General features: G+C 40.0%; 1 protein-coding gene across 1 annotated transcript; it reads left to right on the top strand.

The window, feature by feature from the left end:
* The first annotated feature begins 539 nt into the window (after positions 1–539).
* On the top strand, positions 540–9,850 carry LOC143277207 (mitochondrial fission factor-like). The gene is made up of 4 exons (XM_076581994.1): positions 540–664; positions 2,392–2,608; positions 6,884–7,103; positions 9,598–9,850. Exons 1-4 carry the CDS (start codon positions 647–649, stop codon positions 9,827–9,829), a joined length of 687 nt encoding a protein of 228 aa, XP_076438109.1. The 5' UTR covers positions 540–646; the 3' UTR covers positions 9,830–9,850.
* The last annotated feature ends 7,424 nt before the right edge of the window (positions 9,851–17,274 follow it).

The raw sequence follows: 17,274 nt of genomic DNA, 5'->3' as shown, positions 1-17,274 counted from the left end.
GATGCAGTGTAGCATCATAGTACAACATGGATAATTTTCCGAACGCCGGCAGTGATAACTCTGCACTTTAACGAGAAACTGAAGAACTGTCGGAAACTTAGATGAAGAGAGAGCTAGAGCAGTGATCCCGCAAATTTCAGTTTCTGTTTCAACTGAAGGTATAGCCCAGATAGCATGCAAAACATTTTAAAAACGTTTTAGTATAAAATGCCAACGTAAACGTTTAAAAAATAAAAAAAAAAAAAAAAAAAACGTTCACAGAGGACATTTTTAAAATGTACTTTTGCTCAGTTTCGGTAAACTACTTTCGAGATTTCAAAACAACGCGTGTCTTTTGTTATTGTTGATTTTCCGTCGTTTGTTGTTTTTCTTTGATTGGGGTTTGTTCGTTTGTTTGAAACATTGTGTCCAAAATGTCTTCTGTCGGCTCGTCACAAAGCGGGGTAACTGTACGTCTGCTAAGCTTACTTTCCGGAAACACTTATTTTTTGTGTGCTACGTCATAGAACAATGTGCACATAATAATTGATAAGTGATGTCGAAAATAGATGTTGAAGGTTGAGAGATCGGAAAAAACGGGAAAAATTTGCACTTTGTGATAGTTGAACCCGGCAGTTTTCGTGTTGGCTTCAAGACAGGACGCATCATGACTGATGAGAATGAGGTCAGTACTTTTTTTTGACTCTTTTCAATCGATGTGTGCGCACGCCTTTCTCCTTTGCAGTTCAAAGTCTACTGCTTAGCTCAGCTGTTCAGTGTTCTCATTCAAACAAGAACAGGAAATTATTCGATTAAAAAACGACAGCGTTCGTTTTTTTATCGATATATACGGGACATAGAAAATTCTTTTCCGAAACAAATATTTAAAGTGTCCATATTAGACATGAAGAATGTGTTCTGATGTTGTTTCTCGCGTTTCATCCAGGCATTTCGTGAATCTAACGAGACACGTTCCAGTGAAATAACCGCAGGATATTTCATCAACTTTCATTTTAATCAGAGATCCGACAAACGTGTCAAACCTGCTCATATATCTGATAAGTGTACTTCATAGCAGAACGTTCGTCGTGGAAGTATCACCGTTCTAAAAAACAGACTTGGCAGTCATGTTGACAGATTGTATTCTTCAGGAGGTCAGATAAGTTAGATGCACAGTCACTGTGTCGAGTGTGTAGTGTATACATATGTACATGTAGCTGTTAAATCTGCTTGTAACCTGGCAGTTATAATGACCAGTCAGAGTAAATGCACACACACACACACACACAGAACACAAACACAAACTATTACAGAATGGTCACCTCTCTGGTGTCCCATATAAGACTGAATGCTTTCAAGACAAAATTTAGCAAAAGCATAAATTGTGTATATATGTGGTAAACAGATCACATGAAACCATATATTGTTTCAGTGTCAAAGGATTATTAGGTTACTTCCAAAGTCATGTAAAGTCAGGCAATTTTCCGAACAAAATATGAAAGAAATAATGTCCAACCAATTACTGTTGTTCGAAATTACTGAATCCCTGTTTCATAGTCCAAAAGGAGTGTTTCTTTGATGCAAACCTCCGATATTTAATTCTGTTGGGTTTTTTTTTTTGGTTTATGTTGTTAATTGCTATTTTCACAGATTTTTACAAATTGTTGCTTCTGTTGTTCTCGTTTGTCATTACTCTGCATATCCCCCTTTAAGTACCATCCCCACCACATTCTCATCTTCCTCACACACACACACACACACACACACACACACACACACACACACGACGCGTCTAATATCACTTAAAGTGAAAAGACATTAGATTCAAGAAAGAAAGAAAGAACACACACACACACACACACACACACACACACACACACACACACACACACACACACACAGGCACAAGTATGCACACAGCTCTCTCGTTTTGCTGTGTTTTTTTCATCTTGTTTTATTTTGTTTGTAAACTTTAGACTCCTTCCTTCTTTTTTTCTTTTTTTTTTCTTTTTTTTTAATTATCATTTTGCTGAGTGTGTTGAATGATGAGACTGCTGGTCCCAGTATTGTATATAAATATTTTTTTATGTATAGTCATTAGTATGTATATGATATCCCTGATGACGCGTAAACAAATTGATGATTTTTTATCCCTTGAGGAAGGAACGAGAATGTTCTGAGTACATAATAGATTGACATGTTTGTTTTCCATCTCTCTCTCTCTCTCTGTCTCTCTCTCTGTCCCCTCCTCTCTCAATATATAGAATATATATATTTTTTTTATATGATATATATTTATAGATCCATATAATTATAATATTTTTTTTTATTAATAGTTTGATAGATGATGATCAAGAATGGTTATGTTTTGACCCATTCACAACGCCTTGTTCCCATTCCCATTGATTACAGATGGCCCACGTGCGCAGCCTGCCGTCAGACTATGTGGACGTACAGGACCAGTCCTACGACCCCAACTACATCTCGGACATCAGCAAGAAGATGCAGGTGCCGGAGAGAATCTGTGTGGATGACGGCAGCGGGGCGGCGGAGAACACCGGGTACTTCGACCCCGGGTCAGGGCGCCAGTTCTCCGCCATGAACGTACCGGACCGAATCATCGTGGCCGGTGGGTGCTGCTGTGTTTTGTTGTTTATTGATGTCTTTTTCTGATGGTACACTTCCACAGTATCTGTCTTCCTTACTCAACGGGCGCAATAGCCGAGTGGTTAAAGCGTTGGACTTTCAGTCTGAGGGTCCCGGGTTCGAATCACGGTGACGGCGCCTGGTGGGTAAAGGGTGGAGATTTTTACGATCTCCCAGGTCAACATATGTGCAGACCTGCTAGTGCCTGAATCCCCTTCGTGTGTATATGCAAGCAGAAGATCAAATACGCACGTTAAAGATCCTGTAATCCATGTCAGCGTTTGGTGGGTTATGGAAACAAGAACATACCCAGCATGCACACCCCCGAAAACGGAGTATGGCTGCCTACATGGCGGGGTAAAAACGGTCATACACGTAAAAGCCCACTCATGTGCATACGAGTGAACACAGAAGAAGAAGAAGTCTTCCTTATTCGCAACTTATCAGTCTTCCAGGTCACTTCGATCATCAGCTGAAAGTTTACTTCGGAAGCTGAACACAAATTTTCTCAGCCCTGACTGTCTGGAACCCACTGCCTGCTGACCTGCAAAAGGCCCCTTCCCAGCAATCTTTTAAGTCCCAGCTGAAAAATTATCTTCTTTTTTTTCTTGCAATTGAGTAAGTTTAGTCTGATTTGCTGTTATATGAGGGATGGGATGTGCTACTTTTTCCAGTGTTGTGTGTGTAAGTGTGTGTGGGGGTGCTGTGTGTGTGTGCTCACGCGCATGCGTGCGTGTGTGTGTGTGTGTGTGTGTGATGTGAGGATGGTGACTGTTTCTTTGTGGTTGATTTTTTTTTTTTTTTTTTTTTTTTTTTTGATGATTGTTGCTTCTCTTTTGTAACATGTAATTTGTGTAGTGCCATGAGTGATTCATGATTGATTGTTATTTGGATGGGTTTTTTGTTTTTTTAGAATTGTTGTTCCTTTCTTGTTATATTTGATTTGTCAAGCCCCGTGAGCCTCTCTGTGAAGGAACAGCACTGTAGAAGAGCTCTTCATTATTATTATTGTTGTTGTTATTAAATAATAATTGAAATTTATTATAATGAATGGCAGGTCTCCAACCAGTCCAAGTAAAATTAAATTCGGTGCACATGCAGTCTCACATTCTTACACAGCCTCGCTTCAGAACGACTAGCCATACGCAGCCATGCACACCCACGGACCTATAAGCTGAAAACAGCTCAAATTAATAGTGAAGAAGAAAAAAAATACCAAAAAAACCCACCTCAAGTAACAGTTGAGTTTGTAACTGGGACTTGAACAGAGAGAGTGATAATTGGTGCCGAAGACCTACAGGCTGCAAGTGGCAGTGGCAGCGCAAAAACTGAATCTGTGGTAGTCAGGATACTTTGAGTTCTCTTTGGTTACTTTATAAGTTATTTTCACCCTGTTATTTTCACCCCTTTTTTTTTCTTTTTCTTTTTTTTTTTCTCAAGGCCTGACTAAGCGCATTGGGTTACGCTGCTGGTCAGGCATCTGCTTGGCAGATGTGGTGTAGCGTATATGTGGTATAGCGTGTACGCCTCCTTGAGCTACTGAAACTGAAACTTTCACCCAAGGAATGATAATAATTAGAATAATGATATTGTGATTGTTCAGTCACATCACAGTTCCCTCAGAACAGCTTGTGTTTAAAGTTAGTTGTCTTAATTTTCTTTTCACATGATGATTGATGTCTGCATAGCTGTAGGGGAAGTGCGTATGGGTTATCTATCTGTCTTCATTTCATTTGTGTCTTAAATGTTGTAATTATCTTACTGAATATTTTCCTTTTATATCACTGAAATGTTTCGCTGTGTCTTAGAATGTAATTTTGTTTTCTTACCTGAATGCTTTCTTTTTACATGATAATTCATATGTGCGTTGTGATCAAGAAAAAGGTGCTCATTCGTTTTTCGGTTTTGTTTGTTGATGAGCGTTTGTCTTTTTAAATGTTATAATTATCTTATTGAATATTTTACTTTTCATATAACCGTACACACTCTCACACACGCAGGCACACACGCGCGCGCACACGCACACACACACACACACACACACACACACACACAGAGTTGTTTCACTCTAAATTATAATGTAATAGTATCTTACCCAATGTTTTTCTTTTTACATATTAATTGATGTGTGCAGGGTGATCAATAAAGGGTGTGTCAGTTATTCATGTTTTTCTCGTTGAAAATTGTTGATGGGTATTTTATTTTATATGAGCCGAAAGAGAATTTTCTGTTTTGGTTGAAGCAGACATATGATATATATTATGGAGATTGTTGTCAGTCATACAGGTGGAAAGTGCAAGGGATTATCATGGTGGGGTATGCTGTTCATTATCAAACTGAGGCGAATCTGTAATCAGTATTGATTACAATGAATTGCTTTCATTCTTAAACACGTTTTGGTTTTTTTGTTTTGTTTTTGTTGTTTTTTTCCAATGACATTTCTTGCAGTTATAAACACTATGAACACATAGAATTAGAAAAAAATGTATATGAATAAATGAATAGATATAATTATAATATGCAATGAGAGAGATTATAGACTGTGTTTGTGTGTGTGAATGAATGTGCTTGCATGCAGATGCACTGTATGTTCATATATGAATGGATATGATTAATGAATACATGTATGTATAACTTCAGGAATTGATAATTAGTATTACCGCCACCATGGTTAGTAGTGTTATTATTGTTTTTAAGAAAACAGAACTTTTTTTTCTCTATTTTTTTCACTTTTCCTGTTAGTGCTGTTATTCATTGTAGTTTGGGAGCTATCATCATCATATTCTTCACATCAACACTTAAATTGTTATTGTTATGATACATATTGATAGTTACTAATAAATTTTCTACTTCTTTTTCTGTTTGTGCTGTTCATCATTCTAATTTGGAAGTTAATGAGTTATCATCATTATGATCACTACATTGTCCACTAAAAACCATTATGATTTTATGACTATACTAATTATTTTCTTTTTTCTGTTCATGCTGCTAATTAGTTGGGGGGTTTTTGTTTGTTTTTTTATTAGTCTTTGTTGATTAGTCTTTTCTTGTTTTTTCTTCTTCTTTTTTTTTTTTTTTTTTCTCGAGGCCTGACTAAGCGCGTCGGGCTACGCTGCTGGTCAGGCATCTGCTTGGCAGATGTTGTGTAGCGTACATGGATTTGTCCGAACGCAGTGACGCCTCCTTGAGCTACTGATACTGATACTGTTAATGCTGTTAATGCTTTTAATTGGGACTTTGGGTTACGCTGCTGGTCAGGCAAGTGCTTTGTAGATGCGGTGTCGCATAATACATGGATTTGTCTGAATGCAGTGACAAGCCCTTGAGTAACTGAACTGAACTGAACTAGTCTAATTCGGCGGTTTATGAATGAGTTATCATCATGATCATCTTCACCATTGTCACAACTGTGAACGCCAAAATGATTATTGTAATGTTAGCAACTGATTGATTTTCTGTTTCTTTTCTGTTAGTGTTGTTAATTAGTCTCAGTTTGGCAGTTAATCACACCTTAATGAGTTATCACCAACATACCGTTGTTGCTACTGTGAACACTTGAATTATGATTGTTATGATAGTTGCTATTAATACTAATTAATTTTCTCTTTATTCTGTTGATGTTATTGATCACTCTAATTTGGCAGTTATTGTCATCGTCATCATTCTCACCTGATTGAACGACACAGGAAATGAATGATGAGCACCCAAATGGCACAGCTCTGTCAGTCGGCTCTACCCAGGTAGGCAGCCCTGTTGTGCAAATGACACCCTGTTTGTAAAGTGCTTAGAGCTTGGTCTTTGACCAAGGATAGGCACTACATGCGTGTATCCATATCATCATGTCATATTCTTCTTCTTCTTCTGCGTTCACTCGTATGCAGACAAGTGGGCTTTTACGTGTATGACCGTTTTTACCCCGCCATGTAGGCAGCCATACTCCGTTTTTGGGGGTATGCATGCTGGGTATGTTCTTGTTTCCATAACCCACTGAACGCTGACATGGATTACAGGATCTTTAATGTGCGTATTTGATCTTCTGCTTGCATATACACATGAAGAGGGTTCAGGCACTAGCAGGTCTGCACATATGTTGACCTGGGAGATCGTAAAAATCTCCACCCTTCACCCACCAGGCGCCGTCACCATGATTTGAACCCGGGGTCCTCAGATTGACAGTCCAACGCTTTAACCACTCAGCTATTATGCCCGTCATGTCATATAAATTTTGTGCAGTAGATAAACTTCAATTTATTTTCAGGTGACAACCAGCACATAGGGGTGAGGGAGGGGTTGCGCAAGTCTCCCATGGAGCTCGCGTTCCCCAGCGGAACGCAGACGACTATGGTGGAGCTGACGACCCCACCCCACGTCCTGACCTTGGAGCAAAGCTTCCCCGCCGTGCAGGAGGAGTCAGAGGTCAAGGTCAAGGAGGGGGAGGGTCCTCCGCACGATCGTCAGATGGTGGCCAACGGGCATTTGTAAGTTGTCTGGACGTGTGCAGCGGCTGAATGATGATGATGATAATGATAATGATCAGTGTTTATGAATATATAGCGCTGAATTTTGTGCAGATACAGAACAAAGGGCTTTCATACTAGTCATTCATACCGCATGCGTTAACTCTAAACTTGAGAAACTGAAGACAGAAGAAGAGGCAGGGAAGGGAAGGCTATCTTGGAAAGAGTGTGTGTGGGTTTTAAGGCCAGACTTAAAAGAGCGGAATGGGGAGACCTGACGAAGCGAAATAGGAAGTTCATTCCAAATGCAAGGTCCAGAGGCAGAGAAAGAACGACAGCTGACAGGGGAGTGTTTGAATCTGGGTATGCACAAACAGAGTGGATCCGAAACCGATCATGGAGAGGGAGATGGGGTGCAGAGGTGAAGGCAGCCACAGAGATAGGACGGGGTGGAGTCATGAATACATTTACAACACACAAGAGTTAGAATTGGAGCGCTGGGTTCTTGCCAGAGTTTCTTGAGTTTGACCCCCCAGGTTTGGGCGCACCTGATGCGTTAAGGGTGGAAATTGATTTGCAAATCTCTCAGGTCAACGTTTGTGCAGGCCTGCTGGTGCTTGACCCCCTTCATGTGTAAGCGCACACAGCAGCTCAAATACGCACTTTAAAGATCTTGTAATCCATGTCAGCGTTCAGGGGGTTATGGAAACGGGAACACACCCAGCATCCCAGCATGCATACCTCCGAAAATGGAGTATGGCTGACTTTATGGGAGGATAAAAACAGTCATACACATGAAAGCCCGTGTGTGTGTGTGTAATCAGTATCAGTAGCTCAAGGAGGCGTCACTGCGTTCGGTCAAATCCATGTACGCTACACCACATCTGCCAAGCAGTTGCCTGACCAGCAGCGTAACCCAACGCACTTAGTCAGGCCATGAGAAATAAATAAATAAATAAATAATTAAATAACAATAAAATAAATAAGATAAAATAAAATAAAGTGAAAAATAAAAATAAATAAATAAATAATAGATAAATAAAATTTTAAGAAATAAAAATAAAAAATGCGTGTAAATGAGTGAATACGAGAGTTGCAGCCCGCAAATGCAGAAGAAGAAGAAGTAACCTAGTGGTGGTGGTGGCGTGTCATTTTTTTGTCACAAAGGATTTATTAATCATTTCATCATTTATAGTTTATTGAGTTTTGTATATATATATATATATATACTTTATATACTTATACTGCTATAGCCCAGCCAACCACACACACGCACGCACGCACACCATCCACAAAACAACAGCCAACAACAAAAATGATGCAATATATATATATATAATATTTTGTTGGTGTGCTTTCTCTAAAAACACAGAGCGCCTCCCGTTTTTGGATTGATATTACTGGTCGGGTTTTATCAGAAATATTCTCGATTTCTTTTGTTGTTACATCCATCCACAAAATAACCCCCCACCCCTAACCAAACAAAACCTCAAAAAAAAAAGATGCAATATACACTTTGTTGGTGTGTTGTTGCAGAAAACACGGAGCACTTTCTGTTTTAGAATTGATGTTGGCGGCCAGATGAATAGAATTTATATATATTGTAACATCTATCCACAAAAGAGAACCCTTCTCCCTCCCCCCCACCCTCCCCCACCACCCAAACCCCCAAAAGATGCAATGTATAATAGATTTTTTTTTTTACCTTTTTAAAAAAAAATTTTGCAAAGACATGTATACAATACAGAGAACAGTATGAGTATGAATAAACAGTATAAAATGAACAGTAGCATCCATTAGAGAGAGAAAAAAAAATCAAAAGTAAAATATAAAAAAGCAGCAAAGGAACAACAACAACATCAACAACAACAATTAAAAAAAACAAAAAAAAAAAAAAACTTGTCCAGTCATTCAATCAGTCAGTGTTTAAACATTATTGATTGCAGCAGTCATGATGATTTAAGGTGACATTAATAATAAAGAGACCAGTTGTAAGATAGCAATAGCATCAGTTATGTCAGCTATTACAGTAGTGGCATCAAGGATGTGGCGAAAGCGAGTGGCAGCATTGTAATACCATGGATAAGGAGCAATGAGTAAACCACTTCTACATTATTAATAATAAAGAATAATAATAATAATAATAATGGATACTTATATAGCACACTATCCAGAAATCTGCTCTAGGTGCTTTACAAAAACGCTTTTGTTTGCATAAAACATTGCATCAATGTTATATACACACACCAAAATGTGACTACACACACACACACACACACACACACACACACAATGCATACATACATTTTAACATACATGTGTATCTAACAGCTACCCTAACACATACGCACACGTAGGCAGGCACAAACTTACATAAACACACGCACGCGCAGTACACATTCATATACATCCATGTAGTTACGTACACATACATATGTATACACACACAGTCAAGCAAAAGAAATAATAGATTTTTTGTTTGTCTGTTGTATCGTTGTTGGGGGAAAACACTCAGGGCGGCCCCTGCCCCGTACACGCCTGGCCTGTCCCCGCACGACTCACTCCTGGTCAACGAGGAGGATGAGGCCACGCTTCTGCGCACCCAGGTGGCCAAGCTGACGCGGCGTGTGACGGCCATCGAGCAGGACAGCCAGCGGCGGGCCCAGCGGGAGATGGGGCTCTACGTGGCCCTCTTCGGCTACGTCATCTGGAAGGTGGTGCTGTCCTTCTTTCGGAGAGGGATTTGAACCTTGGGGCTAAGGGGTTGAGGGGGGGTGCTTGTGGTGGTGAGTGGTAAAAAAAAAAAAGAAAGAAAAAAAAAAGGGGGGGGTGGTCTTGTTTTTTATCGTTGACGAGACCTGACCTTGTTTCGGAGAGAGATTTGAACCACAGAAAAGTTCGAGGGGGATGGGGTGTGTGTGATGGGGGGGAGGGAATGTGTGGTAGAAGAAGAGTCGACAGCATTTTATCGTTTCTTTCCGCGAGGGATTTGAACCAGAGAGACGTTAATGCGGGGTAGTGAAAGAAAATGGGTGGCCTTTCGTTGATTATTGACGAGACCTGTCCTTGTTTCGGAGACAGGATTTGAACCAGAGAGAGGTTGAGGTGGGTTGGGTTGAGTGGTTAAAAAAAAATTGGGTCACCTCGCGTTTATCATTGATGAGATCTGTCATTCTTTCGGAGAGGGATTTTTTGAACCAGAGAGAGGTCAATGGCTGTAGTGGTAGAAAAAGGGAGGCCTAGTGTTTTATCATTGACAAGACCTGTCCCTTCAGAGAAGGAATTTGAGATTGAGGTAGGTTTAAAGGGGGGAGTGTTAGAAAAAGGGTGGCGTCATGTGTATCGATCAGTGACGAGACCTGTCCTCCTTTTCGGCGTGGGATTCGAACCAGAGAGAAGTTGAACTTGAAGGGGGGGGTGGGGTGGGGGCTGGCGCGTGGTAAAAAAGGGTTGCCTCACATTTGTCATGGAGGAGACGTGTTCTACTTTAGTTGATGGTGGGTCTGTGGTTTCGATAAACAAACAACAGCTTGAACGTTGCCTTGGAGGGGAGGGGGGGGGGGGGGGGATATTTTATCGATTTTTTTATTTGGAACGTGTCGGCACACCACAGCACAGATGAACAGGACAACGAGAAGTTCTTATACAAAGTCCTGTCCTGATGTAATTTTGTGAGATTTCTCCAGTCTCCCAGGTCGACAGATATAGATAGATAGATATTTATACAGACCTGCTAGCACCCTAACCCCCCCCCTCCCCCTTCCTTCCCCCTCCCGTGCATACACACATGCAGAAGATGAGATACGCTCATTTCCGTGTTCAGTTGGTCACTGAAACGAGAACGTACCCAGCAGGCAAACACACCCGAAAAACAGAATATGGGTGCCTTCATGGCGGGATAGAAATAATTCCATAACCAGCCCACCAGTTCATGCGAGCGATTGTTGGAGCTGTTGCCCACAGAGGAAAAAGGAGGAGGAACTGCACGCAAGCCTTTTGTGTGTTTGTTGATCTTAACTCTCTCCATACGAACGGCGAAAGAGACGACGTTAACAGCGTTTCACCCCAATTACCATCATCAAAATATTGCAAGCGGAAGGCTCTTATACTGAAGACGTGAATGTTGACAAAAAAATACCACAATTCTGACGACGGGAAGCTAAAGGTTGGGTCATTGAGACACCCACTGGACATCCGAGGGGTCTGTGTAGAGGAGAAGAGAGGACTGGCCGTACTGAGTGAGTTAAGCACCCGTTTACCGTGAAGGCGACTTTACAGAATGTCAGTCTATAGTGTGATGATGGAAAGTAGTGTGGGTTTTTGGTGTGTGGTTTTGTTTTTTGTTGTTTTTTTTGTTGTTTTTTTTGTCTGTCGTGGACAGATGTTTCAGTTCTCTCTCGCTTACGGAGAAAGCGGTTACGTAACTCTTGCATTTGTGATGACAGTAACCGGGTTTTTCTGTCTTTATCATCTTCATCCCTTTTCTATTACTTTCGCTATGGAGGAATGGTTAAAAAAAAAAAAAAAAAGAATTCCTGAAAAAAGGAAAAGGTTATTTCATGCAATGTTTCTTCATCTGTTGTGTATTTCATATGTGTACTTCTCTAATTATTTATTATTGATTATGATAAAAAAAATTTTAAAAAGTGGGAGGGGGGTGAGCTGTTTTGAGCAGTGTTACTTTATCTGGTGTTTACTCCATTGTATGAATTACTGATTTCTTTACTAATTGACTATGATAATGAAATGTGGTCTTGTCTTTTTCCTCTTTCAGTAAAACGTTTGATGTGAAACAGTGTGATATGATAATGATGCCTGTACGAAAGAACATGGAAACTATATAGGTATTTAATCTAACATGTTTTGTGCAGAGAGATGTTCCTTTTAGTTCTGATTAAAGTAGTTATTCGATTCTTTCATTTCTTTAGACCAGTGTATGGTTTTGATATCCGTGGATTGTCTTGAAATTTTCAATATTGCATTGTTATTTGGGTGGGTTTTGTTTCCTGTTTGGGTGGTGTGTTTTTTTTTTAGGGGGGGTGGGGGAGTGATGGGGGGGGAGGGGGGGGGTTGCCCATAACCTGTGTTTGATTTCATTATCAGATTTTTCTTTTGTTGACATATCATTTTGGGGGGAGGGGGTGGGGGGGTCTGTTTCTTTGTTTTTTGTTGTTGGTTTTTTCGTTTTCTGTTGTTTTTTTTCGTTTTTCTTAATGGAAAGATTAGACGATTTCATTTCAGTGTCATTATTCATTGTTCTGTGTGTGTGTGTGTGTGTGTGTGTGTGTGTGTGTGTGTGTGTTGTTGTTGTTTTTCCAGTTTATGGAAGGAACCAGAGTGTAGGTACAATAAGAAAAGACAAAGAATCAGGGGTTTTGTTTTGTTGATGTTTTTTGTTTGTTTTTTCTTTCTGTCTTTCTTTCTTTGCCTTTTCTGTCTGTTGCCCAGAGTAGATTTTTGTTTGGACCATTCGAACAGGGAACGTTTTGGTTTCCTTTCTAGTTTGAGATCATTGTGGTTTGTGTAGGGATAGATTTTTTTTTTTTTTTTTTTTTTTAAAGATTGTATTGTATCTTCTTTTTTTTTTTTTAGACATACATTATTACACACACACATGCATGCACACACACACTCACACACAGGCATGCACGCATGCATGTACGCACACACACTCATGAGCACATGTACACACACGCACTCACACACAGGAATGCACACATGCATGTATGCACATACACTCATGAGCACACACACACACACACACACACACACACACAGAGTGATAAAAGCAACACAAGAAAAAGGACATCATGGTTGTTTTCAGTCGACACACACCAAGACAAACACAGAATTTTACTGTTGAATTCAGCATGAAAAAGTCTTCGTTCCGACGGGAAACGTCTTGAAGATTGTGTGGATGGAGAAATAATTATCTGCCTTCTTCAGTCGGTTTGTCTGGTTATTTCTCAGATGAGGTTTTTGTTCTCTGTTTGAGGAGTTTTGTTTTGTTTTTGGGGGGGGGGGGGCTAAGTTCCAACTTTGTTATTACTTTGGTAAGTTTACATGTTTTGTTGATAAGTGCAAAGATGTTAACAGATTTTATGAATTGTGGTTTTTTGTTTGGTTTTTTTTTATTTTGTTTTGTAGATAAGTTTGAAATTGTTATCTGTTGGAAGTGTTTGGGGTTTTTTTGTTTGTTTTTTTGGTTTTTTTAAAATATGTTTTGTAGAAAAGTGCAACTTTGTTATCAGTTTGATGTGTTGGTGTTGTTGTTTTTTAAAATGTGTTTGTTTTGCAGATAAGTGCGACTATGTTAGCAGTTGGATGTTTTTTGTCGTTGTTTTTTTTTTGTTTGTTTTTTGTTTTTCATGTAATCTGTAGACGAGTTGCAACTTTGCTATCAGTTTGATGAGATTTCAATGTTTTATAGATACGTTCTTCTTCTTCTGCGTTCATGGGCTGCAACTCCCACGTTCACTCGTATGTACACGAGTGGGATTTTAAGTGTACGACCGTTTTTACCCCGCCATGTAGGCAGCCATACTCCGCTTTCAGGGGTGTGCATGCTGGGTATGTTCTTGTTTCCATAACCCACCTAACGCTGACATGGATTACAGGATCTGTAACGTGCATGTTTGATCTTCTGCTTGCGTATACACACGAAGGGGGTTCAGGCACTAAGCAGGTCTGCACATATGTTGACCTGGGAGATCGGATCTTTTTTTTTTCTTTTCTTTTTTTTTTTTTCTTCTTTTTTTTTTTTCTCTCTTTTTTTTCAGGTTAAAAGGATGAAACTGCTTTTGTATTTGGATACAGCTAGTGTGTGTGTGTGTGTGTGTGTGTGTGTGCATATACTCCAAATAAAGCTTGACACTAGTGATTGTATTAAACATTCCTCCCTGGAAATAAAACCCTGTAGTTAGTTAGTTTGGCATGTGTGTGTGTGTATGTATATATATATATATATATATATTTCACACCCACTTTAAGTGGTTTAGCTTGTGGAGAGAAATTTGATAAGAGACAGTATCATTTGATATCACACATTGTATGAAAATATGTTCAATGAAAGTGCTACTACTACAGGGCCGATATGGTCATTACGCTTTTTTGGAAAAGTTTGTGGAGAGAATGAGATACCCATTTTAAGGCCTTTAAAAGTCTGTAAAAACTGACTTGGGTATGTAAACATTTGTCAGTTTGATGCTATCCCCTCAAAGAGAGAGAGAGAGAGAGAAAGGGTATCATGAAAATGTCTCAGCAGTTTTGTTGTTTATTTTACTTCCAGTGGAAAATAAACCACACACACCAAAAAAAAGTTCAGACCTGAACTGGAAGTCACACAAACCACAATTCTTGTCGATTCCTATGGTCAAAGAAGTGAACTTTCACTTGCAGGGGAAATCACTTTCTCACAATTACGTCCCTTTGTGTCCCTCCCCCCCCTTACAAATTCCAGGCATTTGCAAGTGAACTTTCATTGGGAATGCAGTCTCCTGTATGTATGCTCAGTTTGGAGATTCAGTCACATCTGGTCTTTAAAAAAAAATTGTAGAGAAGTTTGTGTCTGTGTCTTTTTGGTTTGTTTGGTTGTTTTTTGACTCACTTGTGTAAACAAAGTGAGTCTATGTTTTAACCCGGTGTTCGGTTGTCTGTGTGTGTGTGTGTGTGTCTGTGTGTCCATGGTAAACTTTAACATTGACATTTTCTCTGCAAATACTTTGTCAGTTGACACCAAATTAGGCATAAAAATAGGAAAAATTCAGTTCTTTCCAGTCATCTTGCTTAAAACAATATTGCACCTCTGGGATGGGCACCAAAAAAAAAAAAAAAAAAATGAAGCCTAATTATATGCAAACTGCATTTACTGTTATATTTATATTTTTTGTATTCTCAAAACTTGGCACTTTGATGTGATATTCTGACACAACAACAAGAGCAGTCATTAATATCATTTTTTGTTCAAACAGGAACTCCTTTTGCTAAGCATGGAAGCTTTATTTATTTTGCAAACGTTTTTGGTGCAGATAGTAAAAAAGGGAAATTACTCTGTAATTAATGCTAGGGGACTTAATTTGCCACAAGTGAGTCTTGAAGGCCTTGCCTCTCTTGTTTTTCTTTTATAGTGTGAACAGTGCTAAGTACTACAGACCATAATATGTGTGATGAGAGAGATGGAGGACTACTTTCTTGACATGTCACCAGCCGCCGTGGCGAAGTGGTTAGCGTCGCGGACTGACGGCTGGGAGGACGCGGGTTCGAATCCCAGCGGAGGTGGGTTTTTCGGCCCGTGGCCGGCTCCTACCCAGAGTTGAGTGTGCTGTGGGCTTAAATGGGGAGACTGGGACCACACAGTCGAGTGTCCTCCGCTTCAAGGATGCGTCTTTGGGTGTGTTGCTCTAATTACCTGACCAACACTGCAAGTGTCTGTATCTCTCGGGCCTGGTTAACGCCGGGATATCATTATGACAGGAAGCGTAGAGTACAGCCTTGTCACGCAGTCCCAAACCAAAATGGACCTCTATAGCAACATCGTCATCATCATCGTCATCCTCCTGCTCCTTCATCGTCATCAATATAAACAAAATAGTCTCAAAGTCTGTGACCTTTCATGCCCTGCTCTCATGGTGACCTCAGTTTCGATACCCCTCCACTTCCGTGCTTGGGGTGAGTCCTGTCAATGTCGTCAGTGCCGGCAGATTCATGGGGGGCTGTTGTTTGAGGGACGTGGTGGCGGTCTCCACTCTGGGAGGGACGCTCACTCAGTCTGGCTCCACGACTAAGCCATTATTGTCGTTAGTAGGGGGCTTAGTAGGTGGTGTCCTAAGTACGTTAAAACAGAACAGGCACCACTGAACACCACCGAAGTGACTCAGCAGCAGTGCAGGGTCTCCTCTGGTGTGTGGCCTCCTGGCGACCTAACATCGATGGTTCCCTGTGGACTGCCGACGCTGGAACTGCGACGGACGAACCCGGGTGTGGCTGTGTATGGGGGAATCTAAATGAGCGGCGTGGGAGTAATGCCACTGAAACGGTGCAGATGATGGGGCAGCAAAAAAAAAAAAAAAAAAAAAAATTTCTTGACATGTCTGTTTTCAGTGGAGCTAAGAAATAGGTCACCTGTTCATGTGTTCTGCCTGTGTTTAACTGTTGTTGTTAGAAAATGTGATCATCATCTTCCATAATAATTATATCCTTATTTCTGTTTCTGGCCAAAGTGGCCCCATATTTCACTCGGAATAATTCAGGGTAAAGGGTTACAAAAGGCTCTAAATCAAACCTGACTGAATAATAATGACAGTAGTAGTGAAAATAATGATGATGATAATATCGAGTGGAGTGATGGCCTAGAGGTAACACGTCCGCCTAGGAAGTGAGAGAATCTGAGAATCACGGCACAGCCACTGATATTTTCTCCACCTCCACTAGACCTTGAATGGTGGTCTGGACGCTAGTCATTCGGATGAGACGATAAACCGAGGTCCCGTGTGCAGCATGCACTTATCGCACGTAAAAGAACCCATGGCAACAAAAGGGTTGTTCCTGGCAAAATTCTGTAGAAAATCCACTGCAATAGGAAAAACAATTGAAACTGCACAATGAAAAAATATTTTTAAAAAAAGGGTGGGCGCTGTCGTGTAGTGATGCGTTCTCCCTGGGGAGAGCAGCCCGAATTTCACACAGAGAAATCTGTAGTGATGAAAAGATATACAAATACAAATAATACTACTAATGATAACGGTGTACAATGCACACTAGAGAGCACAGTTGCTGAACTGAGCTGAAGAAGGAAGTTTGAAAGAAAGAAAGAAAGAAAAAAAAGAATCAGTAAATAGATAAATTATTGCTACAAAGCATATCGTGAAATTCATTTGTGTATCAAAGCTCTATCATTTCTGCAGCAGCAACAACAACAACAAATTCACAGTCAGTCCATGTTTTATCAGCAATGATGTTTTTGTGTTATTTTTCATTCTTGGGGTTTTCAGAAGTTATTCAGTTCAATATTACAATAGTGTAGTTGATTTTTTTTTTTTTTTTTTTTCTGTTCTGATGGGGGGAAGGGGGTTATTATTGTTTTTTGTTGTTGTTGTTTTTGTATATATGTGTATTTACAATATGTTCACACAGTTTATTTTGTATTTAATTGGAAGTTGTCACTTTCACGTCCCTTCTCTGTACCAGCAGACAG

Source organism: Babylonia areolata, chromosome 33 (assembly GCF_041734735.1).
Source record: "Babylonia areolata isolate BAREFJ2019XMU chromosome 33, ASM4173473v1, whole genome shotgun sequence".
Classification (NCBI taxonomy): domain Eukaryota; kingdom Metazoa; phylum Mollusca; class Gastropoda; order Neogastropoda; family Buccinidae; genus Babylonia; species Babylonia areolata.
The sequence above is the reverse complement of the archived record's forward strand: the minus strand, read 5'-3'. Positions and strand labels throughout refer to the sequence as shown.